Source organism: Macaca nemestrina, chromosome 1 (assembly GCF_043159975.1).
Source record: "Macaca nemestrina isolate mMacNem1 chromosome 1, mMacNem.hap1, whole genome shotgun sequence".
NCBI classification, from domain to species: Eukaryota; Metazoa; Chordata; class Mammalia; order Primates; family Cercopithecidae; genus Macaca; species Macaca nemestrina.
The window spans coordinates 102750764-102773950 of record NC_092125.1 but is presented as its reverse complement, the minus strand read 5'-3'; the positions used below and the strand labels follow the sequence as shown (position 1 = coordinate 102773950).

General features: G+C 53.4%; 2 protein-coding genes and 1 long non-coding RNA gene across 29 annotated transcripts in view; 1 reads left to right on the top strand and 2 right to left on the bottom strand.

Annotated features, from left to right (window-relative positions):
- Window positions 1-3895: 3895 nt before the first annotated feature.
- On the top strand, window positions 3896-15892 carry LOC105498078 (leucine rich repeat containing 71). 10 transcript variants are annotated; one of them, XM_071083299.1, is made up of 16 exons: window positions 3896-4234; window positions 7186-7335; window positions 7671-7799; window positions 7890-7965; window positions 8185-8262; window positions 10395-10463; window positions 10689-10848; window positions 10926-11009; window positions 11086-11175; window positions 12183-12332; window positions 12539-12632; window positions 13359-13447; window positions 14609-14650; window positions 14729-14815; window positions 15227-15348; window positions 15665-15892. In XM_071083299.1, exons 1-16 carry the CDS (start codon window positions 4075-4077, stop codon window positions 15702-15704), a joined length of 1620 nt encoding a protein of 539 aa, XP_070939400.1. In that variant the 5' UTR covers window positions 3896-4074; the 3' UTR covers window positions 15705-15892. The 10 variants fall into 10 exon arrangements, with proteins under 10 accessions (XP_070939400.1, XP_011768203.2, XP_011768204.2 ...); XM_011769901.2 differs by having other exon boundaries at window positions 14726-14815; XM_011769897.2 differs by having other exon boundaries at window positions 3898-4234; window positions 14729-14840.
- On the bottom strand, window positions 6943-10683 carry LOC139359655 (uncharacterized). Of its 2 annotated transcripts, none has more exons than XR_011615906.1 (5): window positions 10552-10683; window positions 8948-9026; window positions 8173-8379; window positions 7658-7753; window positions 6943-7078 (listed from the first exon to the last, which is right to left on the bottom strand). It is a non-coding gene; the product is annotated as an uncharacterized lncRNA (long non-coding RNA). The 2 variants fall into 2 exon arrangements; XR_011615902.1 differs by lacking the exon at window positions 10552-10683 and adding an exon at window positions 9231-9332.
- A 1634-nt stretch (window positions 15893-17526) lies between the features above and the next one.
- The window catches only part of LOC105498081 (Rho guanine nucleotide exchange factor 11), a 111376-nt gene continuing 105715 nt past the window's right edge, over window positions 17527-23187 (bottom strand). For 16 of the 17 annotated variants that reach the window (XM_011769922.3, XM_071083236.1, XM_071083237.1 and 13 more), the window contains 5 exons: window positions 22546-22908; window positions 21403-21498; window positions 19944-20191; window positions 19509-19698; window positions 17527-18737 (listed from right to left, as the gene is read on the bottom strand). In XM_011769922.3, coding sequence (XP_011768224.2) covers window positions 18679-18737; window positions 19509-19698; window positions 19944-20191; window positions 21403-21498; window positions 22546-22908 — 956 coding nt within the window. In that variant the 3' untranslated portion in view covers window positions 17527-18678. The remainder of the gene's footprint in view (window positions 18738-19508; window positions 19699-19943; window positions 20192-21402; window positions 21499-22545; window positions 22909-23187) is intronic. The other variant, XM_011769916.2, reaches the window with a different exon arrangement.

The window sequence follows — 23187 nt, the reverse complement described above, 5'->3', positions numbered from 1 at the left end:
AATCAGAAGCTAGAAATGATTAAGCTTAGTGGGGAAGGCATGCTGAAAGCCAAGACAGGCTGAAAGCTAGGCCTTTTGCACTAAACAGCCAAGTTGTGGATGCAAAGGAAAAGTTCTTGAAGGAAATTAAAAGTGTTACTCCAGTGAACACAGGAGTAACAAGAAAGTGAAACAGCCGGCCGGGCGTGGAGGGTCACGCCTCCCAGCACTTTGGGAGGCCAAGGCAGGTGGATCATGAGGTCAGGAGTTTGAGACCAGCCTGACCAACATGGTGAAACCGTGTCTCGACAAAAAATACAAAAACTTAGCCAGGTGTGGTGGTGCGCACCTGTAATTTCAGCTACTCAGGAGGCTGAGGCAGGAGAACAATTTGAACCCAGGAGGCGGAGGTTGCTATGAGCTGAGATCATGCCATTGTACTCCAGCCTGGGTGACAGAGCAAGACTCTGTATCCTGGCTAATATGGTGAAACCCCGTCTCTACTAAAAATACAAAAAACTAGCCGGGCGAGGTGGTGGGCGCCTGTAGTCCCAGCTACTCGGGAGGCTGAGGCAGGAGAATGGCGTAAACCCGGGAGGCGGAGCTTGCAGTGAGCTGAGATCCGGCCACTGCACGCCAGCCTGGGCGACAAAGCGAGACTCCGTCTCAAAAAAAAAAAAAAAAAAAAAGGTGAAACAGCCTTATTGCTGATATGAAGAAACTTTAGTGGTCTGGATAGATCAAATCAGCCAAAATATTTCCTTAAAAGCCAAAGCCTAATCTACAGCAAGACCCTAACTCTCTTCAGTTTTATGAAGGCTGAGAGAGGTGATGAAGCTATAGAAAAGTTAGAAGCCAGCAGAGGTTGGTTCGTGAAGTTTAATGAAAGAAGTTTAAGAAGCCATCTCCATAACATAAAAGTGCAAGGTGAAACAGCTCATGCTGATGTAAAAGCTGCAGTAAGTTATCCAGAAGATCTAGCTAAGACAATTGATGAAGGTGGCTCCTCTAAACAACAGATTCTCAATGTAGACAAAACAGCCTATATTAGAGGAAGATGCCATCTAGGACTTTCACAGCTAGAGAGAAGTCAATGTCTGGCTTCAGAGCTTCAAAGGACAGGTGTTAGGGGCTAATACAGCTGGTAACTTTAAGTTGAAGCCAATGCTCATTTACCATTCCAAAAATGCTCAGGCCCTTAAGAATTATGCTGAGTCTTTAATGTGGCGTGGTGGCACATGCCTGTAGTCATAGCTACTTGGGAGGCTGAGGTGGGAGGTTCGCTTAAGCTCAGGAGTAGAAGGCTGTAGTGAGCTACGATCATGCCATTGGACTCCAGCCTTGGTGACAGAGCAAGATCCTGTCTCTAAAAAGAAAAAAAAAAAAAAAAAGGCTGGGTGTGGTGGCTCACGCCTATAATCCCAGCACTTTGGGAGGCTGACTGAGGAGGATCACTTGAGGTCAGGAGTTCGAGATCAGCCTGGCCAACATGGTGAAACTTCATCTCCACTAAAAATACAAAAAAAATTTAGCTAGGTGTGGTGGCGCACACCTGTAGTCCCAGCTACTGGAGAGGCTGAGGCAGGAGAACAGCTTGAACCTGAGAGGCGGAGGTTACAGTGAGCCAAGATCGTGCCACTGCACTCCAGCCTGGGTGACAGAGCATGAATCCATCTCAAAATAAATAAATAAATAGAAAAGAATGCTAATTTTACCCTGCCTGTGTCCCTGTGCTCTGGAAATGGAACAAAGTCTGGACAATAGCACATCTGTTTACAGCATGGTTTACTGAATATTTTAAGCCCACTATTGAGATCTACTGCTCAGAAAAAAAGTATCCCTTTCAAAATATTACTGCCCCTTGACAATGCACCTGGAGATATACAAGGAGATTAATGTTGTCTGCATGGTTGCTAATACAGTATCCATTCTGCAGTCTATGGATTGAGGAGCAATTTCAACTTTCAAGTCTGATTATTTAAGAAACAAATTTTTGTAAAGCATGAGTTGCCATACATAGTGATTCCTCTGATGGATCTGGGCAAATTCAATTGAAAACCTTCTGGATAGGATTCACCATTTTAAATGCTATTAAGAACATTTGTGATTCATGATGGGAGGAGGTCAAAATATCCATGCTAACAGGAATTTGGAAGAAGTTGACTCCAACCCTCATGGATGACTTGGAGGGGTTCAAGACTTCAGTGGAGGAAGTAACTGCAGATGTTGTAGAAACAGCAAGAGAACTAGAATTAGAAGTGGAGCCTGAAGATGAAGCTGAATTGCTGCAATTCATGATAAAAGTTGAATGGATGAGGAGTCGCTTATGAATGAGCAAAAAAAGCAGTTTCATGAGATGGAATCTACTCTTGGTGAAGACGCTGTGAGCATTGTTGAAACGACAAGAAACAATTTAGAATATTCCATAAACTTGGTTGATAAAGCAGTGGCAGGATTTGAAAGAATTGACTCCAATTTTGAAAAAAGGTTCTACAGTGGGTTACATGCTGTCAAACAGCATTGCGTGCTATTGAGAAATCTTTTGTGAAAGGAAGTCAACTGATGTGGCAAACTTCACTGTTGTCTTATTTCAAGAAATTGCTACTGGCACCCCAACCTTCAGCAACCACCACACTGATCAGTCAGCAGCCATCAACATCAAAACAAGGCGCTGCACCAGTGAAAAGATTATGACTCACTAAAGGCTCAGATGGTATTAACATTTTTAGCAATAAAGTATTTTTTAAATTAAGGTATGTGCATTGGGCTGGGCGCTGTGGTTCATGCTTGTAATCCCAGCACTTTGGGAGGCCGAGGTGGGAGGATCACTTGATGTCAGGAGTTCAAGACCAGCCTGGCCAATATGGTGAACCTTCGTCTCTACTAAAAATACAAAAATTAGCCGGACATAGTGGCGCACGCCTGTAATCCCAGCTACTAAGGAGGCTGAGGCAGGAGAATCGCTTAAACCTGGGAAGCAGAGGTTGCAGTAAGCTGAGATCACGCCACTGCACTGCACTCCAGCCTGGGCAACAGAGTGAGACTCCGTCTCAAAAAAAAAAAAAAAAAGTATATGCATTTCTAGACATAATGCTATTGCACACTTAGCTACAGTATAGTGTAAACGTAATTTTTATATGCACTGAGAAAAACAAAAGCGGTGTGACTCACTTTATTGCCATATTAGCTTTATTGCTGTGGTCTGGAACCCAACCCTTAGTATTTTGGAGGTATGCCTTTACTCAAATGGGGCCCACCAGAGCAGAACCATCAGGGTCTAGAGTAGGAGTCAGGTGATGACTTTGAATCCCAGGTTTGTAAGGAGTGTGACTCACCTTATTAACTCGTTAGCGGATTAACTGAGTCCCCAGAGTCCTCCAGGAGGCTAAACAGTTGGGGGTCGAGAATAGAAACCTAGCACCACACCAACTGGATGGGTTTTTCTAGACCCCTTCCACCAGGTGCTCTCTCCTTACCGGACAGGTGGGTGGACTCTGGAGAGTGGACCTGCCCCCACCTGGATTCTCCCTGATGTCCTCCGACTGCCCACTACCCCGTCCCCGCCGAGTCCGCCCCGCTCCCCCGGGCTCAATTCCAGGATGCTTTGGATTGCCCGCCCTCGCCCTATACTTATCCCCGCTGCCGTCCTAAGATCCACTCGTTTCCCTCGCCATGGCTCCGCTCAGGTCCTGGGTCACCCTAGCCCTTCTCCCTTAGCACAGGTTCGGCCAGCCCTGGCCCTCCGGGGCCCATCAGCTCCTGCCATCTTCGGCCGCCCTAGCCCTGCCCGCCCCTCCGGCTCTCGCTCCGCCACCCGCCCTCCCGGGCTCTCCCCCCGCCTTGCTCTGCCCTGCGGCGCCCCCTGTCGGCCCCGCGTGCTCTCTGCGGTTGCCCCTTTCCCTCGGGCCCTCCCGCCTCGTGCGGTTGTCTTGGAGAGGGACGCGTAGGCGACGCCACCCCGGACCGGTAGGATCCGGTCCCTGGACGCGGAACAGAGATCCCCTGATTCAGCCACCCCCAGAGTGAGCCCCATAGAGTGCGGTCCTACCTTCCCGCCCCGACGAAGGTCCCAGAGACGCTGCAGACAACACCAGCATGTCGAGCGAGCAGAGCGCGCCGGGGGCCTCACCCAGGGCCCCGCGTCCGGGGACCCAGAAGTCTTCCGGCGCGGTGACCAAAAAGGGAGAGCGCGCGGCCAAAGAGAAGCCGGCGACTGTTTTGCCTCCCGTGGGAGAGGAGGAGCCCAAAAGCCCTGGTACGCTGGCGCCGGGGTTGGGTGATCGGGCCTCCAGGCTACGTCTTCCCGGGTTCCCACTAACTACTCACTGCTCGATGGCTATGGCTGAACTCATACATACCCAGGTTGAGTTCCTGCATCTCGGCTTGATAGATGTTTGAATTGAACTTGATCTTAAAGAACCCACACTCTGGTTTGGGACGGTAACAAATACCAGTAAGATGGGATAAGATATAGAAGAGAGGAAGGCCGGGGGGGTGAGGGCACCAGGGGGGTTGCCAGGAGGTGTCTTTGAACAGAGTTTACAGATGTTCATTCATTGATTCAACAATTACTTTCCAAACGCCAGCCATGAGGCCAGGTATGTCAGGGAGGAGAATGAGATGGACATGGTCCTGCCCCCATGGGGTTTACATCCTCTGGGAAAGGAAAACGAGTAGAATGGTATAAGTAGATGTACGGCCCTTTTTGATGTAAGTGATAGAACCCCAATCAAACTAAGCATGAAGGGGAAATGTATCAGAAGACTTTTTGATACAAATCTGCCAGCCTCAACATCACGGGGACAAGAACTTGCTGTCTCTGGAATCAAAGTGAAACAACTTGGGAGAAAGCTCTGATGGTCCAGCATTAGCCAGGTGCTATCTCCTTGTCAGTGCTGGTGGATGAGGGGAAGGAATTATAAGAGCTGGAGAAAGAACATCTTCTGGAAGGGAAGACAAGACAGTATAGAATCCCCTACAAGTATGAAGCCAGTTACATTCAACACACACACACGCACACACACACAAAACGACGGCTGCTGTATAGAAAACGGGGTGGAAGGAGGCTGAGAGATGAGTTACCAGACTATTTCAACAGCCTAGTCCGGGGACAGTGGGAGTTGGGATAGGGCAGTGAGAATGGTGAGGGGTGGTTGGGTTAGGCCTCTCAAAGAAACACTTTTGAGGTAGAAGTAATAAGAGTTGGTAAAGGATTGGACAGGGTAGGGAGTGAGCGACATAGCAAGAATGATTCTCAGGCTTCTGGACTGGGCACTGGGTAGGAGGAGGTGCCATTCATGGAGATGGGAAAGCCCAAAGGAGGTGCATGTAAGGCAGGAGCTCCAAGGGGTGATGCCAGCTGGACAGCTGGACACATGGGTCAACAGTGACTAAGATAGGTTAAGGGTGGAGTTGTGACTTTGGAAGCTGCTGATGTTCTGGCATAGTTAAGTCCTGGCAATGAAAGAGACCCCATAAGGAGGCAGGGAGTATAAACAGAGAAGAGGAGAGGGCTCAGGATCCAGCCTTACAGGTAGTAGAGGATGAGGAGCTGGCAGGGGAGCCTGAGCAGCCAGCAGAGAGGTAGGAGAGAATGGGAGTGACACCTGCACAGGCACCTGGATAGGACAACATGGAGGTCACGGTGGCCTTAGCAGACATCACTGTGTGCTGTGGCAGGGGCAGATGTGGGCTCGTGTCCAGTAGAGAGTGATGGCTGATATAGGAAAGTGTAGGGATTTAGAGGACATCCTATCTAATGGCTTTAATTCTCAAGAAGCTACAAGGTGAGATCATTAGAGAGCATGAGCAAGGGATGTGGGAGGGAGAAGAGCTGTGCTGTCTGACAGGTAGCTACCTGCTAAAGTGCAGAGAGAACCCATTTCCACCACGGCATGAAGTACTGTGGGGCAGCACTGTTTTACAGCAGGGCTTCTCAAGGTGCTGTCCTTGGACCAGCAACTTCAGCATCATCTGGGAAGTTGCTAAAAATGCAAAATCATGGCCCTCACCTGGTCTACTGAATCAGAATTTCTGTAGGATAGGGCCCAGGAAATTTGTTTCAACAGCTCTCCAGGTGATTTTTAAGATGTTAAAGCTTGAGAATCTCTGTTCTTGAGAAGGGAGGTATGAGTGAAGCAAGGAAGCATGAGGGGCTCTCCCAGCAGACGTAAGCTTGGGAGGGCAGGGAGGTGTGCAGGAGCCAGCCAGACCAAGGGGACATTGCAACCTCCCTATGCCCTCTTATCTGCTTCATCCATTTGGCTGTGTGCCCGGGTTCCCACTGATGGCCGGACACAAGAGGAACATGTCTCTCATGCCTTTCCTCATGAACCCTTGAGCCTCTCTGCATCCTGCCAGCCCTGCCACGCCCTCAGGCAAGCTCCCTACTGCTGAGCTGCATGTGTCCCTCCCCCACACAGCTCCTGCAGCACCTGCCCCTGTGGCCAGCGTGGTGTTCTATGGAGCTCCAGTCTAGCACTTGGCAGGGACTCCTGTCCCATCTCTAGGAGGCACTTCTTCCTGGGATGCCCATGGTGGGCAGCCAGAAAGTGCAAGTGTCCCTTGAAGACTCAGAGTCTCAAGTTCGCATAGCACAGCCCTCATGTTGGGATGTGGTGGGCATGTGTGAATTAATATAACTCACAAATGAGTTAATATTTCTACAGCATTTCAAACAGCACTGGACACTAGGAAGTGCTATATAAACACACTGGGCAGGGCAAGTGTTAAATAAAAGTATCGTTCTGCTGCACTTGGGTGTATGTGTAGGGAAGGAGTAGGAGTGGAAAGGAACTCACATCGGGCCTGCGCGTCTTTCTCCCAGGGACCCTGAGCAGTTCCAGCAGGAAAAGAAGTCTTGTGAGGAGGAGGCTGGGCTGGGGACACCTGGGAAAGGCGGAGGCCCAGGCTGGGAGTGGAGAGCAGGGGTGGCAGTGGCTTTGACCTGGGAGTGGGAAAGCCAGCACACAGAAGAGGCGACCCCGTTGTCTACCGCGTACGCATGCCCCTTAATCCCCTTTCTCCGAGCTCTTGCTTTCCCCGTTTCCTATCAAGTGTTTTCAGCGTCCGTTCTTCCAGGCATTTGCAAGTTGAATGGCTGCAAAAATATCCATCTGAGGAGGGCCCCTCCGCCTGCGCGGGTGAGCTTGGGGATGCGGGGGATGGGCGCGGCCCCTTCTCTCACACCCCCGCCCGCCCCCGCAGAGGAGTACCAGTGCACGGGGGTCCTCGAGATCGACTTCGCCGAGCTCTGCACGCGATGGGGCTACACGGACTTCCCCAAAGTTGTCAACCGGCCCCGCCCCCACCCGCCCTTCGTCCCCTCCGCGTCTTTGTCGGAAAAGGCCACCCTAGGTGAGTGACAGTGGAGCTCCCCGGTGCCTGCCAGGGTAGCTTCGTCCATCCTCAGCCTCCCTTCCCACTCCGGGCCAAATGGAGGGACGCGGGGCCGTGTGTGTGTGTGAGTTGGGGGCGGGGGGATTCGACGAGGCCGGTGAGGAGGTGGAGGAGTCTCCTGTCTGCCTTTCCAAATCCCAGCAGAGGCGCGCGTGGCCGGAGAGGCAGCGCCCGCAGGCCGGCGCCTCCCGCGCTGGCGGTGTCCTCCAATCCCACCCGGGCACCCGTGGGCCGGCCCAGCGTGGAGCCTGGGGAGGTGGCTGTTCCCCTCCCTCCTCACCTCTGCCTTCCAGACGATCCGCGGCTGTCGGGGTCCTGCAGCCTCAACAGCCTGGAGAGCAAATACGTGTTCTTCCGGCCCACCATCCAGGTGGAGCTGGAGCAGGAGGACAGCAAGTCGGTGAAGGAAATCTACATCCGCGGTGAGCCCCGCTCCCCCCACCTGCCCCAGCTCCCTTTCGCTCCCCGGGCGCCTCCCAGGTCTGAGGCGCCTGCCTCCTCTTGGCCCGTAGGTTGGAAGGTTGAAGAACGGATTCTGGGTATCTTCTCTAAATGTCTGCCCCCGCTCACCCAGCTACAGGCCATCAAGTGAGAGGCACTGGGGGGATGGGCGGGAGGCCAGAGTGGGAGTTGGGGCTCCTGGTGGCTTGGGAGAGAGAACCAAGGGGCATGGGAGACTCTGGAGACGGTGGGGAGGTGGGAGGTGGGGGTTGAGGAAGGGCGCCGCTGGGAGGTCGGTGTGGGGAGAGTTTTCCAGTAGGAGGCAGCGCTCTACCTCGGTGTTTCTGCACTTACCGCCCACGCCAGCTTTTGGAAGGTGGGACTGACGGATAAGACCCTGACCACCTTCATCGAGCTCCTGCCTCTCTGTTCATCCACGCTCAGGTCAGCAGAGGGAGAGGCCCCCAGTGCCTGGGCAGCCTGGCTGGGCGGGTGGTCAGAGGGAAGCAGTGTGGGGATGGAAGTGGCAGGTCCCAGCTCCTGTGGGCCTGGCTGGCATCCCTGTGGAATCAGAAGCAGGCAAAGTCTGTTGGATCATGATACCCCCATTAGACAAGAAGCCAGGCCCGCTTTTCTGCCCACACCAGCACCCAAAGAACCTGACCTTCAGGGGCTCATCCTGTCTCCCCTGCATTAGTCTCATTACCCTCTACTCCCTCCCCAGAGGTTCTCGCTCTCCTTCCTGGCTGCCTGGGGCCCTGGTCCTGTACTAGGGGCTGGTAAGGCAAGTTCTTATCCTCCAGGAACTCACAGTCCAGGGAGGGAGAGAAAAGGAGAAAAGAATAAATACTGCAGGGCAATGTGGAGACTGGTGATGGAGGACTGGTTCATCGGGGGAGGGGGTGGGCAGAGAGAAGTGCCACCCCACTTTATGGATGTGGGGCAGGAAGACCTGGAAACCTGCCTGGAGGAGGTGGTACTGAGCTGAAGGAGGCCTAGGAGCAGGCCAGAGAGGGAATTGGGAAAGGGCATACTTGTATGGGAAGGAGCAGGAGCAAGGCATGGGGCAGGTAACTACAGGTGTGGTTGGGAGTGTAAGGGGCAAGTACCCCTCCGTGCAGTGGCTTGCCTGTCTTCCTCCTGTGGATGGCTTGGGTGCTCCTTGAGGGCAGGGACTGTATCTTCTTCAGGTTGGGGTCCCCAGCACTCTGTAAAACACCATGAAACATGTTTCATTCCATCATGGGAATTAGCTAGCAGAAAACAACTGTATTAATTCATCTGTAAATAATGTGTAAGAGTAAGTCATAGCAACATAAACAAATTTAAACTGAATGTAATCAAGTTTGTGTGACAGATGAGGCAGGCTGAAGGGTTGAACAAAATAAGAAATCATGGGAGCACATTTTTACATGGAGTCATTTCTAGCCATTAGTTCAGTTTTTGCTGTAACTTAGAAAAGGACCTCCACTCTCACAGCACTGTTAGAGAAGCCACTGCCGTGTGGATGCTCATGTTGTAGTTATGCTGTGTGACAAATTAACCCCAAGATTCAGTGCCTCAAAAGGACATACATTTATGATCTCATAGCTGCTGTGAGATGACCTGGGGGTGGGCTAGCTGAGTGCTCTGGCTCAGGGTTTGAGGTTGCCGTACAGCTGCCAACTGGGGCTGCAGTTACCTCAAGGATCAACTGTGGTGGAGAATCTGCCTCCAGGCTAGCTTGTGTGGCTGCCTGGGCCTCCCCACAGACTGCCTCGAGTGTCCTTACCACATGGCAGCTGGCCATTTGAGAGAGTGCCAGAGAGCAGTCAAGACGGAAGCCACGGCCTTTGTAGCCTAAACCTGGAAGTGCTGTCCCATCTCTTCTGCCATGTTCTGTTCTTTAGAAGCCAGGCACTTCTTTCCCTCCACCCCACCGCCCTTCTTCTTCTTCTTCTTCTTTTTTTTTTTTTTTTTTTTTTTTTTGAGACAGAGTCTTGCTGTGTTGCCCAGGTTGGAGTACAGTGGCACAATCTTGGCTCACTGCAACTTCTGCCTCCGGGGTTCAAGTGATTCTTCTGCCTCAGCCTCCCAAGTAGCTGGGATTACAGGCACACACCACCACCTCCCGCTAACTTTTTGTATTTTTAGTAGAGACGGGGTTTCACCCTGTTGCCCAGGCTGGTCTCAAACTCCTGAGCTCAGGCAATCCGCCTGCCTTGGCCTCAAAAAGTGCTGGGATTACAGGCGTGAGTCACCGTGCTGGGCCAGAAGTGAGTCACTTCTAATATGAAGTCCACACTCAAGGGGAAGAGATGACCCAGGGGCATGAGTTCCAGGAGGTGGGGACCACTGAAGGCCATCTTAGGGGCCACCCTACCTTGGGTCACCAACTTTGGGGAGCAGCCCCTTCACAACGGGCACACCTGTTAATTTTTAGTCTGGGGAATTGTCACATATCTTTCCTATATTGGGGGGCAATCCTTCGACTCTGCTTCCTAGCTGCTTCCCAGGGAAGCACACTTCCTCTCTGTTCCCCTCCCTTACCTGGCCTCAGTGGTACCTTCTAGTTCTCAGATCTCCCCTGCCCTCAGGAAGGTGTCTCTGGAGGGGAACCCACTGCCGGAGCAGTCCTATCATAAGCTCATGGCCTTGGACAGCACGTGAGACTCCCTGCCCTCACACCCTTTCTCTGGGCCTGTCTCGAAATTCCAAGCCATTTTTAGTCCCCGCCCTTCCTTGTCCCCCTACCATCTCGGCAAGGGCTGTCGATTCCTGCCCCTACATCCTCAGACCAGACGGCCCCCTCAAGCCTTCAAGTCTCCCGTATTCCGGCGGGCGCCCTGTACCGTTTCCAGCGACCCACATTCTCCCTCTGGCTGCCCCAGGATTGCGCACTTGTCTCTGCGGAACAATAACATCGACGACCGCGGGGCGCAACTCCTGGGCCAGGCACTGTCCACGCTGCACAGCTGCAACCGGACCCTCGTCTCGCTCAACCTGGGCTTCAACCACATCGGGGACGAGGGCGCGGGCTACATCGCGGACGTGCGTGCGCGGCCGGGAGGGACCCGCTGGGAGCAGGGGCGCCTCAGGCGGCTCACGCGTCCCTGCCCGCTTCTTAGGGTCTCCGGCTGAACCGTTCCCTGCTCTGGCTGTCCCTGGCCCACAATCGCATCCAGGACAAGGGCGCCCTGAAGCTGGCCGAGGTGGGTGTGCAGACCAGGTGGGGCCGGGGCGTGGACGGGCCAAGGGAGCCGACCGCTGAGAGCCAGCCTCCTTCAGGTCCTGCGCGCCTTCGAGTTGACGCACACGGAGGTGGTGGAGCGCCGGCGTCTCCTGCTGGAGAAAGGGACGCAGGAGCGCTCGCGATCGGTGAGGAGCCCCAAGGCCCCAGGACCAGCGGAGAGCGCCTCTGGCCCTCGAGCCCACTCCCCAAGTCCGCTGCTTTTCAGCAAACTGGCCATCCGGTTTAATCTCCACCCTCTGTCGTGACTGTCTTTCCCTCCGATTTGTGCACAGACGTTTGCCAGGCGCCTGCTGGGCAGGCTCTAATTGCATAACCACCTTATGGGCAGTAGAGTGTACTGGTTCAGAGATACGACACTAGATTGAGAACATCTGGACCTGAAATCCGGCTCATCCATATCCCAGCTTGTAATTCTTGGGCAAGCTACTAAACTTTTTTTTTTTTTTTAAGACAGAGTCTGGCTCTGTTGCCCAGGCTGGAGTGCAGTGGTGTGATCTCGGCTCACTGCCGTTTCTGCCTCCTGGGTTCAAGCGATTTTTCTGCCTTAGCCTCCTGAGTAGCTGAGATTACAGGCGTGTGCGACCACGCCCAGCTAATTTTTATATTTTTTTAGTAGAGATGGGGTTTCGCTACGTTGACCAGGCTGGTCTCGAACTCCTGGTCTCAAATGATCTGCCCACTTTGGCCTCCGAAAGTATTGGGATTACAGGCATGAGCCACTGCACCTGGCCTGTGTTACTTAACTTCTCATTGCCTTAGTTTCCTCATCTGTAAGTGGGTAATTGTACCTATTTCATGACTGTTGAGAGGATTTAGTGACTTATTTCCTGCAATGCAGTTAAAATAGCGCCTGGCACTTAGCTCAATAAAAGCTGCTATTTTTTCTCCTCAATGTGAGAATCTGAGACCCTGCCTCACCGTTCATATCACCCCTACCCAGGTCCCTCTGCTATTTCTTCCCCAGAGCATCTCACCCCAGAGGAGTCCTATACAGATTATTAGGCAGGGAGGTGGGTGGGAGGGTGCTTGTCAGCTCGACTGCTCCCCAAGTATGTGTACAGCTACCTTTCATGCCCCCATTGAGGAAGGGACTCTGGCTTCTTCCTCCTTTCCCTCCCATTTGTGAGCACAGCCCTCCTCCTCTCGACATGGGGACTCCAAAACGGACCGTGAGAAGAGTCAGATGGTAGGGATCAGCAATAGTGCATTGGTGGACAAGACAGACAAGACGCAGACAATGAAAACCCCTAAGGGCCTGGGCAAGAAAAAGGAGAAGTCATGGGTAGGTGTGCAATGGGACAGAGCCTGGGCACTGGACGGACAGGGGAGGGGGCTTCCATCATGTGCAGAAGCGGTGGAGGGAAGAAGGTCACATGGGCCTTTGAAGTTCCCCCTAAGGCTGCAGGTCCTAATCTGGGCTCCTTCCCTCACCACTGCCCATCCCCTCCGGAGGTGGGACTTCCACCTCTCTTCTCACATTCTCCACAGGAATTGGCCAAGAAAGAGGAGAAGTCGGGGTCTGGGCAGTCACCCACACAAGGAACCCCTAAGAAAGAAGATGCCACAAAGGCAGGCAAGGGGAGTAAGTGCGGGCGCCCTTTGGCGGCACCTTCCTGTGTGGAGGAGGGAAGAGAGCCTGGACGGGTGCAGGAGGCTGTTCTGGGCCTGGGTGCGCCTGCCTGGAGCTCATCTTGCCATGTCCCTCTGGGCTTGATTTCCTTCTCACAGAGGGATGATGTGGAGAGCCGCATCCAGCCCAGACATCCTGACCCACTGCTGTCCTCATCCCTTTTGTTGGAGCTGGAGCTCTGTGGCCCTGTCTTCAAAGAACCCACCCACCTAGCTGGGGCCCCCTCCAGTCATTTCTTTTTTTCTTTTCTTTTTTTTTTAGATGGAGTCTCACTCTGTTGCCCAGGCTGGAGTGCAGAGGTGCGATCTTGCCTCACTGCAGCCTCTGTCTCCTGGGTTCAAGCAATTCTCCTGCCCCAGCTTACCCAGTAGCTGGGATTACAGGCATGCGCCACCACGCCCAGCTAATTTTTGCATTTTTAGTAGAGACAGGGCTTCACCATATTGGCCAGGCTGGTCGCAAATTCCTGACCTCAGGTGATCCTCCTGCTTTGGCCTCCCAAAGTGCTGGGATTACAGGTGTGAGCTACCACACCCAGCCCCCTCCAGCCGTTTCTGTTGGACCCAAACCCAAAGTTGGGGGGTCTCTTTGCCTCACCTAGCCTGTTCTTTCTGGGGAGGGAGGCTGGGTGGCATTAGAAGTGTGCACTGTGCATTCTGGCTGCTCTTCTGGCCCCAGAGGTAACCATCCCTGAGCAGAAGCCAAGCAGGATAAAAGGGATCAAGATCGGGAGCAGAGAGAAGCGCAGCATCCTCCCGGAGTCCGAGGTAAGCTGCCAGGAGGAGTGGAGGCAGGGGGCACACCCCTGGGATTCCAGGCTTGCCTGAGACCTCTCACCCTAGCCGCTGCTGGAATGTGGTCTCCAGCCCCATGCTGTGGCAGCAGCCATTTACTTTCAAATTTGTCCTCCACTCCTCTCCCAACCTCACCTGAAACCCCCTCCCATCTCACCCTGGGCTTCTGTGGGAATAGTGGGAGCAGGCCCCTTCTACTTTTACTTGTCTATTAGTAGCCCACACTTTGGATCTGCTGTCTCAACTCAGCCAGGCTGCTTCCCCAGAGGCCCTCAGTTCCTCATCACCACCTCCATCACTTGCTTGGACTGTTGCATAGGAACAAAGTGACTTCTTTTTTGCCCCTCTCAGCAGCTCCCCGAGGAAGCCAGCGCATTTTTATGGTCATGGCACTGCCCCACGCTACCCTGTGCATAGGTCCTTCTTCAGACCCTCTCTCTTTTGCCCCTGGATCTTCTGTGCCCCCTTTCAACTTGGACCAGCTTGCTGCTTGCATTGGAAGTCTTCCTGAGCTGCCTCCAGTGCTCCTACCGTCCCTCATCCCTCCATTCTGTCAGCTGCCTGAGCGTCTGCCTCTCTGTACTTTTCGCTTCCGTCGGAAGACTCCCTGCACACCCTAGGCAGGGAAGGGCCCGTCTCCTTTCAGGAGTCTTCTCTGGCACCCAAGACAAAATCTTACAAAAGAGGATGTTCAGAGGCAGGAAGAGGTTGGGGTTGGCTTTCAGTTTCCATTTTTCATCTCTGCCTCTGTCTTGATCAGGCTGCTGATTGTCACTAGGACTATTGCAATTTCTTTTCATCGCGCCCGTCGTTGTCAGTCACTTCCCTCCAATCTATTCTCCTCATTGCTCTAGGTGTTAGGAAACACTTAGTAAAACCTGAACGTGACATACTGTTTCACGCTTCCAGAGCCTTTGCACCTGCTTTTTTGCCTAGAACACCTTTCCCGTACATGATGTGCATTCACAGGAGACCCTTCCTGGCCTGGCCTAGGTATTCCCTTTCCGTGCTCCCACAGTGCTCTGAGTTTGCCTCTATCAGTGCTCACTCTAGACCACGTTACTTTCACTTTCTGGCTCCCCAGCACAAAGGAGCTTCTTGAGGGTATGGGCTTATTTATTTTTGTATCCCCAGCACCTGGGACAAAGCCTGGACTATAGCCGGCAGTCAAAACATGTATGTTGAATGAATGAATGAATGGCCTGTTGACCAGCTCCCCTGCTGTCTGCTGCAATTAGTATTCTGCTTTAGCAGCTGGTTGTTGAGGCTACTGAGGTGATCAACCCTCTCCTGGAGCCTGTGGAGCACCGAGATGGGAAAGTTTTCATGCCTGGGAACAAGGTCCTTTTGCACCTCAACCTCCTCCGTATGTCTGCCAACCTCCTCTGTCCTCCTGCCATGAGGCTACCTGGGTCCTGTCCTGCCTGAGGGTGTCTGCCCTGACTCTGTGGAGCAGACCTGGTCCTCCCATCTTTGGGCTACATGTTCCCCAAGGCTCTCTTGCACAGGGCTTGAGGGGCCAGGGGAAGTGCTGAGTCTGGGAGGCTGGGGACAGGCGATTGGAGTAATGAGGGGAGTTAGATGGGGTGTGTGTGAAGAGCTGGGTGAAGGGCCAGGTCAGGGAAAGGTGTGCCTGGGCCAGTGAGTCTGGAGTGGGGAGCTGGAGGAACTGGGCTGCTGGGGATGTCTGGTGTGTCAGGTGCCAGTGAGGCCTGTGGTGCTAAGAGGCCACCTGTCTGCACCTTCCACCAGGGAACCGCATCACAGAGGTGGGTCTGGAGGGCTTCCTCGCCACAGTGCAGTATCAGATGCAGTTCTCCAAGGCCAAGAGTGTGTCCAAGGGTCCAGTGGGGCTGCTGTGGCTGTCCCTCGCTGTGAGTCCCTTTCACTCTCTCCTGCTGAAGCAGAGCTTGCCCCTATCAATCAGCTGTCACACTAGACAGCTGCTGCAGGCAGCTTCTGTCTCCCCATTTCCAAGGAAGCTCTGTAGTTTCTCTGCTTCTTTTTAAAAATCACAACATAACCTCCGTTCCTCTTGCTGGAAGATCAGCAGTATTAATCACTCGGCTTTTTCTGCATGTCCCCCAGCCCCTAACCCACCCTGCCCCAGGACCTTTTTTTTTTTTTTTTTCTCCCAGAGGACTAATCTTCATTCCTCTTGTCAGATGTCAGCCTTCCTTTTCTTTTCAGAAAAATTGCTTCGCCCCACAATGTCCTGCGTACGCCATAATCCAGGAGCTGATGTTGCCAAGGGATCCCATCAAGGCCAAACTCAGGGAGGATGAGGCCATGGCATTCTTCCCCTAGCCCCTCCCACCTGCTTGCCTCTGAGACTCAGAAGCACCTCCTGTCCCTGTGTGGGCTGACCTCCCTGGGGGAGATCTCAGACCAATAACAAAGTCTGTTGCTATACTTTTCCTTGAGGTTGTCTGAAAACTTTCTTCCAGAACTACTTGGAACATTTAGATTTTGTGTCTGTCCATGTTACATGGCCAAGAATGGCAGAAAAGTGGTCTGAATTACAGTTCTGCTGGGGATGATCTCAGCCCCTCTGGCCTCTCAGTTAGCCAGGGGCATTGCCCTTCTGCCTCCTGGGGGCTAGTTCTTCCTTGCTCAGGCAATAGCCATGCCCCACCGTGTTCCCTAGGGGACATGCATTATGCCAGGGTTTGCATTCAGAAAGATGTGGGATAGGGATTAATAACTGACACGCACAGGCTTGGGAGGAGAGTGGGAGCAGGAGTAGGTAACGCAGAGGAATTAAGCAAGCTTTCCCATCTGGCTGGCCCAGGTGTTTGGCTACTTTGGAGGAGAGGTAAGGTTCAGCTTAAGAAAATGAACAAAGGCTTGGCAGGCCACTTTGGAGAGGGTGCTAAACGCTCAACATCTACATAGCAAAGGCTAAGCATTGAACATGAACCCTAATAACCCACCTGCAGAAGTCAGCAATCTGAAACCAGAGGTGTGAGGTTCCTGAGCCAAGTCACGGTCCCCAAACCTTTACCCTTCAGTGCTGCCTCCACTGAGGTCACCTGCCATTGCAGGTGGCTTTGGGGAGCCCACCTGTAACCTATAGCAGTGTCCGAGAAGGTGCAGATCAACAAGGACCAGCCTTCCTTCCTCACTTCTGAGCAGATTCAACCTGTTCCACATTCTCTAGTCGTACTTCCCTCACTCCACTGCCTCTGCCTACCTAGAATTCCCTTGTCCTGCCATCTTACTTTGTGTGGCTCAGTGGCGCTTAGGCCTGTCTCCTGCCTCTGAGTGCCTGGAGCCCTCCTAGTCTGACTGCCCCAGCTGTCTCTGCAGCTGGTTGTAGAGCGAGCTTCTCCAGGAAAAACCCATCATTTCTTTGAATTCCCAACACTGAACACATTGAGGTGCTGGATGGTCACCCCAGCTTCTGCAGGGAAACTTGCCATGTCCTCCAGAGCTTCGGTGACCCCTTCAGCCCATATCCTTATCCCACCCTTCATCATTAATGACTCCTGTATCAATTCTGATGCCCAAATACACTGTACCCTAATGAGGACATAGCTGAGGATTGTGAGAGGGAGTCAGGGTTAGGGCTGGAAGAGAGTTTGTCACTTGAATCCAACACTGAATGTCAGGAGACAGAGGTGATATGGTTAGTCTTGGTGATGTGGCTGCGTCTGGGAGGATGTGGATGGATGACAGTGACGAACTGGCCAGGCCCAAGGCAACCCTCCCGCTTAGGTTTGGCTTTTAAAGTCCTCAAGCTCATTGAGGGCAGCTGATGAGACCTCTTGACTATGGGTCCACTGCTCCTTTATATACATATATATGTGTGTTTGTGTGTGTGGAATCAGTGTCTTGTCATGTTTTCTCCATGGGGGTTGTATAACTTAAGTTTGCCCAGCCCCTAGTTCAGCGAGTACACATCTGAAGGAACAGGCGAGGGAACAGGCAAGACCTGGGTCTAGGGGTGAGAGGGCTCCCTCTGGTTCCCACTATCCAATCCTATCCAGTCTTACAGGGAACAAACACCGTACCTTTTATCACAGCGATTCCAAGAAACACACATACCACCATTGAAGAATATTTAACTTTTCTTAAAAAAAAAATCTTAACCATGAAAGGAAGAAAATAAAAGAGTATACATTATCTTAACAGCAAAACAGTCATTTCCATATCTATATTTTATATATTATATATATATTTATATATATATATATGTATATATACACCTAGCACAGTGTGTATATTCTATTCATCAGGGAGAGTTGGGTGAGGACATGGTGATGGGGCTAATGCTGTGGTGGCCCCTTGGATGGTCCTGGGTAAATTCAGGGACTCAGCATTCAGACCCGCTATCCCCACCTCCTGGGCCCAGTCTTCAGCTCCGTACCTGCTTCACTGGTTTTCTACAGGGACAGGGTGGGGAAGGAGGGACACAGGTGGGGTAAGAAACTCCCCATGGTCCCCATCTTGTGAAGATGAGAAGTCCAGGGAGGGAGGGAGTAGCCCGGCAGCAAGCTGTGGAGGGCAGGCTCTGGAGCCAGGTGGGACGGGGAGCCAGAAGACCTTCCCACTCACAGCGACAGGGACACTCAGGCCTGGCTCCCCCTTTAGGCTCGATCCTCGAGCTGGGTTGTTAACTAGGAGATAAAAGTGAACCCCCTCTTCCCTAAGCAGCTTCTTCCATATAACTGCCTCCAGCACTTCAGGAACAGGAACAAAAAAGGTCAAAGTTATTTACAATAGCAAAGATGCACATACGATACATACATATTTATAGGAAACCAAAGTGACAAAGGGGAGGGGAGGCACCCACCTCCGCCTGGGGTCTTATGGAGAAAGAGGGGAGGAAGAAAGTGCATTTACACAGAAGCCTCCTCCTTTCACTTGCATGTCTGAGGGCAGCGCATGTACAGGCGTGCACGCACATGTGGGGTGAGGGCAGACCATGGTGAGTGGGGGCCTTTCAGATGCAGTCAGCATGCTTTGGAGACACAAGGCCTTGGAGGGTTGGGCTGAGGGAGGGAAAAGACACTGAAACTTGACTCCGATTTGAGCAGACCAAGCAACATGCGGGTCTCCCTCAAGGCCTTGGCTGGATCCTAGTTTCCCCAACTGCCTCCTCCACAGGGAGGAGCGTTGGGATCCCCCCTACCCTGTGCCCTGGTCTCAGGCCAGTCCCTGAAGGAGGAGTGGGGACACAGAGGATTTGGTGGTTTGCACGGTTATGGTCCTGGTGACGCAGCTGCGTCTGCTGCGCTGTCTTCCAGGGGGGCATCAGAGCCTGTGGGAGGAGGATGAAGGTAAGGAACTGGCCAGCCTGAGGTGACCGCTTCCACATGATCTGTCTAGAAAGTCTTCAGGCTCACGAGAGCAGCCCCTTCAGCACCTTCCTTCTCCTCCAGAAACCCCAGTTTCTTGCAGGGCTTGAAAAGGGTTGTCTACTGAACTCCACTTTCATCAGCCCCTAAAGCCCTTAGATCAGGTAGGTACATGCCTTGTCTTCCTGAGTTATGACATAGCTGTGTCCCTGGCTCACCCAGTGTGGTTCTGAACCATTTAATCAGCACCAGTCTTAGGCTGGCACTGTGTGTGCACCTGCAATCCCAGCTGCTTCAGAGGCTGAGCAGGGAGGATCACTTGGGCCCAGGAGTTTGAGACCAGCCTGGGCAACATAGCCAGGCCAGCCCTTGTCTCGAAGAAATAGAAAATATTTATATTTTATATATGTATATATACACATACACACACACACACATATATATGTAATTTTAAAAAGTACAGATCTTAGATGTGAGACCAGGCTCCTCCTGGTTTGTTACCTCCATATACAAGGAAAAAGAGGGCTCAATTCTAAGCTCCCCATTTTTCCAGGGAGCTTCTGTGGGACTTCCCTAAAAAGATCCCTCTCTGAAGCTGAGGGAATGAATTCGTTTCACTCAAGGGGAAACCAGACTCTCAGAACCACTATCTCTCACTGCTTAGTGATGTGTCCTCACCAGGTGGCGGACTTCTCCCCTATGGTAGGTCCTGAGAGGGACCTGGCTTCACTCACCATCCTCAGGGCAGGGCCCCAGTTCATGGCTGTTCCTGGAGTCAGAAGCCAGGGGCTCCTTAGTGGGAGGTGAGAGGGAGCCGTCTGTCCATCTAGCTGCTTCTGTGTGGAAACTGCCCACAGGCGTGGTGCCACCAGATGACTCTCCCCCGAGGGACTTGAGCAGCTCTCTGTGGGCCAGCTCCATATCCTGGAAGAGTCGGCGGGGGAATGTCTGCTCAAGTCCTTCTATTCCTAAGGCCCCTGGGGAAGGGGTCATACTCTGATCTGTGCTGGGCCTTGGGGATGGGGCTGTGATTTAAGGGTGGCTGGGGGAAGATTCCCAGGCCAGGACAGGATCTAGGGCTCCCGCGAAGACACACATCTCACTCATGGGGAATGGTTTTGGAGTGATGGACTGAAGGCCTGCAGGGACCCAAGCCCTGTTTCCCTCACCTTGAGCCTGTTGAGCTTGAGGGTGAGCTGCTCAATGGTACGGAAGATCATGCCTACGTCCCTGAGGGCCAGGCTTGGGGGAGAGCGGCTGAGGCGTCTTGGATCTCCATTGCCTCCCTGCAGCTGAGGCGGAGGCTCTGCCTGCCCTGCAGGGACGCTGTCAGGCTGAGGGGGGCTTGTGGGTACCCCTGAGTGGTCGGTGCTTGAGTCCAGGGGTCCTGCTGGCATGCTGACATAAAAGCAGTTCCCTGTCCCCACAGTAAGAGAATGAGATCAGGAGGCAAACAGAGAAGTTGAAGCTATCCTCCCGCTCCTGTGGGATTCCCTAGCCACCCGACAGAGCAGGCCAGGCAGTCCTCTCCAGATGAACTTGCAGCACACGGGCCTTGCTCACTGTCTGCCAGCCCCCTAAAAGCCCTGCTCCCGAGACTCTTTCTTTTTTTTGAGACGGAGTCTCGCTCCGTCACTAGGGTGGAGTGTAGTGGCACGATGTTTACTCACTGCAACCTCCGCTTTCTGGGTTTAAGCAATTCTCCTGCCTCAGCCTCCCGATTAGCTGGGATTACAGGCCCGTGCCACCATGCCCAGCTAATTTTTGTATTCTTAGTAGAGATGGGGTTTCACCATGTTGGTCAGGCTGGTCTCGATCTCATGACCTCGTGATCCGCCCGCTTCGGCCTCCCAAAGTGCTGGGATTACAGGCATGAGCCACCGCGCTCGGCCACTCCCGAGATTTTCTAGATGGCACTTTGTTCAGTCTGGCCCCAACCCAGGGGAGATGCTGAGTGGTGAACTCAAGGGAGAAGTGGCAGAGCTGCAGTATTTCATTTGGGGAAATCAGAGTGGCTCCCCGTCCTTGAGTAAACAGATTGTGGACTGGTTTCAGGCTCTTTTGAAAGGAGCAGGCAGCAGCCCTCCTGCCCTGCCTGACTCCAGCTCTGGATGAACTGCAGCCCCGCCCTGCCCCTCTTCCATCCATGCCATGATCCTCTGGAGGTCCCTTGACCCAACCAAGGGGTGTCAGAGAGAGCTGGAGGAAGGACGTGGAGGGTTCCTGACAGGCAGGAAGCACAGAGAACCACTGTGGAACCTGGGGGGCCCTTTCAGCCGATTTCCACAGTGACACTGGAGCGGCGGCTGAGGTGGGGAAGTGGCTGCTCGAGTATCAGGTGAAGGACACTGGGTCCCCAGAACCAGGCCAGGCTTCCCTGCCCCTCCCACAATTGCACACAGGCATTTATCCCTGCCACTCTGAACAGGAGCCTGGACAGGTGGATTCTTAAGACAGCACAGGGCCTGTCCCTGTCTTTAGAGCCAGATCTTCCTCCTCCTCCCCATTCCAGGCAGCTGAGGGAGCTTGTGGGTGTGTGTGTGACCATGGGCAGGGGTCTGACTCTGCCCTCACAGGTTCCACACTCCAGTCCTGGCCTGTCTTTAGCTCCAAGGAGAAAGTTATTACCCGTAGCCTTTGTTCCGCCTTCCACTTCAGGTGGCCCAGGCTCTGGCTGGCCACTCTCTGGTAGTGCAGGGACAACCTTGCTGCCTGCTACCTCAGCTGCACCGACACCACCACCACCAGGAAGAGGAGAGACCAGAAGACAAGGAAAGGGAAGGGAGAGAGAACAGGAAGGAGAGAGGGCAGGAGGTGGGGACGGGGGAGGAGAAAACGGGAAGAACAAGGTGAACACAAGATCATACACGATGACATCCCAGGCAGTGCAGAGAACTTTCCACCAATTCACCAGCAGAGAGAGAAGGAAGGTCAGTTCCCAGAAACCCAGAAGAAGGCGGGCATTGGGCAGATGGAATGAAAAATGCTGCTGGAAGGGCGGCAGAGTGGAACCTCAGGGGAGGGCAGGCCCACTAGCGCGGAACCCCACCCCGGGTGTGCCCCAGGTTTTGTTCTACCTTTCTTGCCACCCTCTCAGACCAGCCCACTCTTCCCGGGGCAGGGACCTTCCTCCCTGGGCTCACTGCTTGGGCTGGGCAGACCTGTCGGCCTCCCTGTGAGCTTGTCTTGGCTTTTCTTGTCTCAAGGCTGCCCCTGGTGTTTTCCAACCCGGGGTGCCCTCCCTGCCACCTTATTCACTCCCCATACCCTTCACTCGCCAAATGTCTTCTCAGCTTTGTCTTCCACCCCTTCCAGTCCCAGCTGCCACCTCTACTGCCCTAGGTGCTGTTGCCTGGTGTGAGGGGCTGCATGCACCTGCCCTGTCTTTCCCAGCCTGAGGCTCCTGAGAAGGGCGGCTCTTTTCCGTGGGACCAGATGAGTGAGGAGCGCTAACAGAGACTGGTTGCTGGTAGCTGGTTTGTGCCAGGCAGAAGGAAATGTCCTTATGTGTTACAAAATGAAGTTCAGAGATGATTCAGAATTTTGTGTAAAGCCACACAGATATTAAGTGGCAGAGCTAAGCTCTGAATCTCGACTGCCTAACTCCAAAGCCTGCCTGGTATCAGCGTGTCTCCTTCATCCAGGACCAAGTGTAGGTCTCTGCTCACATGGTACCCAGGGGGAATATAGGGAAGGAAGCAGCTATTCGGAAGACTTATCTCACCTAGCAAGGGAGCTTGTCTCCCCACTGGACACTCCCATTTATTTTACCTTTTCTTACAACTTTGTAACCTCCTGCTGCCTCTGTGCTTGAAGCATCTTCAGCCAGATTCCTGTCCAGTTCTGGAGACTCCCATATCCCAGAATTTCTGGTCCTTGGGGGTAGGTGTTCCAGAGAACAGAGACCCACGTCCTCCTGCTCTGGCCGTCCCCCCTCTGGCCCTGCAAGCTGGGTGTTGTCCCCTTGACCCCCAGGGGGCGCCTGCCCTGGGGAGCCTGGGTCCCAGGGGTGAGAGGTGACACTGATGACAGAAGGTGTGGGTGTCAGGTCGTCCTCGGGCTCCCGGGCAGCCTGAGTTTCCATGGTGTGACCTGGCAGCAGGCTCCACAGGATCAGGTGTCGCAAGTTCTCCACTGGAAGGGAAACAGGGTGGTGTCTTCCCAGCACAGGATGGCACACCACGCCAGAAGGATCGCTGTGCTGCCCCACCGACCCCAAGGTGGTGACCTCAGGCACAGGTGAAGCTGGAGGGCTCTGGTCAACTAGCTGGTGGGGGCTGGGTGGGGAATGACATCTGTCTCTGCATCCATCTCTCCTCAAGCACACCAGGGAGAGCCTTCGGGAAGGTGGAGGGTGCAGGCGCCTGCCAGTTCACACTGGCTGTGCAACTGGGGACCAGGGGCTGACAGCAG

Bases quoted from the DNA above. Each gene is read 5' to 3' on its own strand.
- LOC105498078 (XM_011769896.2), top strand. From the start codon at position 4,075: ATGTCGAGCGAGCAGAGCGCGCCGGGGGCCTCACCCAGGGCCCCGCGT. The intron at 7,336-7,670 runs GTGAGTGACAGT...TCTGCCTTCCAG, and splicing joins GTCGGAAAAGGCCACCCTAG to ACGATCCGCGGCTGTCGGGG. The intron at 13,448-14,608 runs GTAAGCTGCCAG...TTGTATCCCCAG, and splicing joins GCATCCTCCCGGAGTCCGAG to CACCTGGGACAAAGCCTGGA.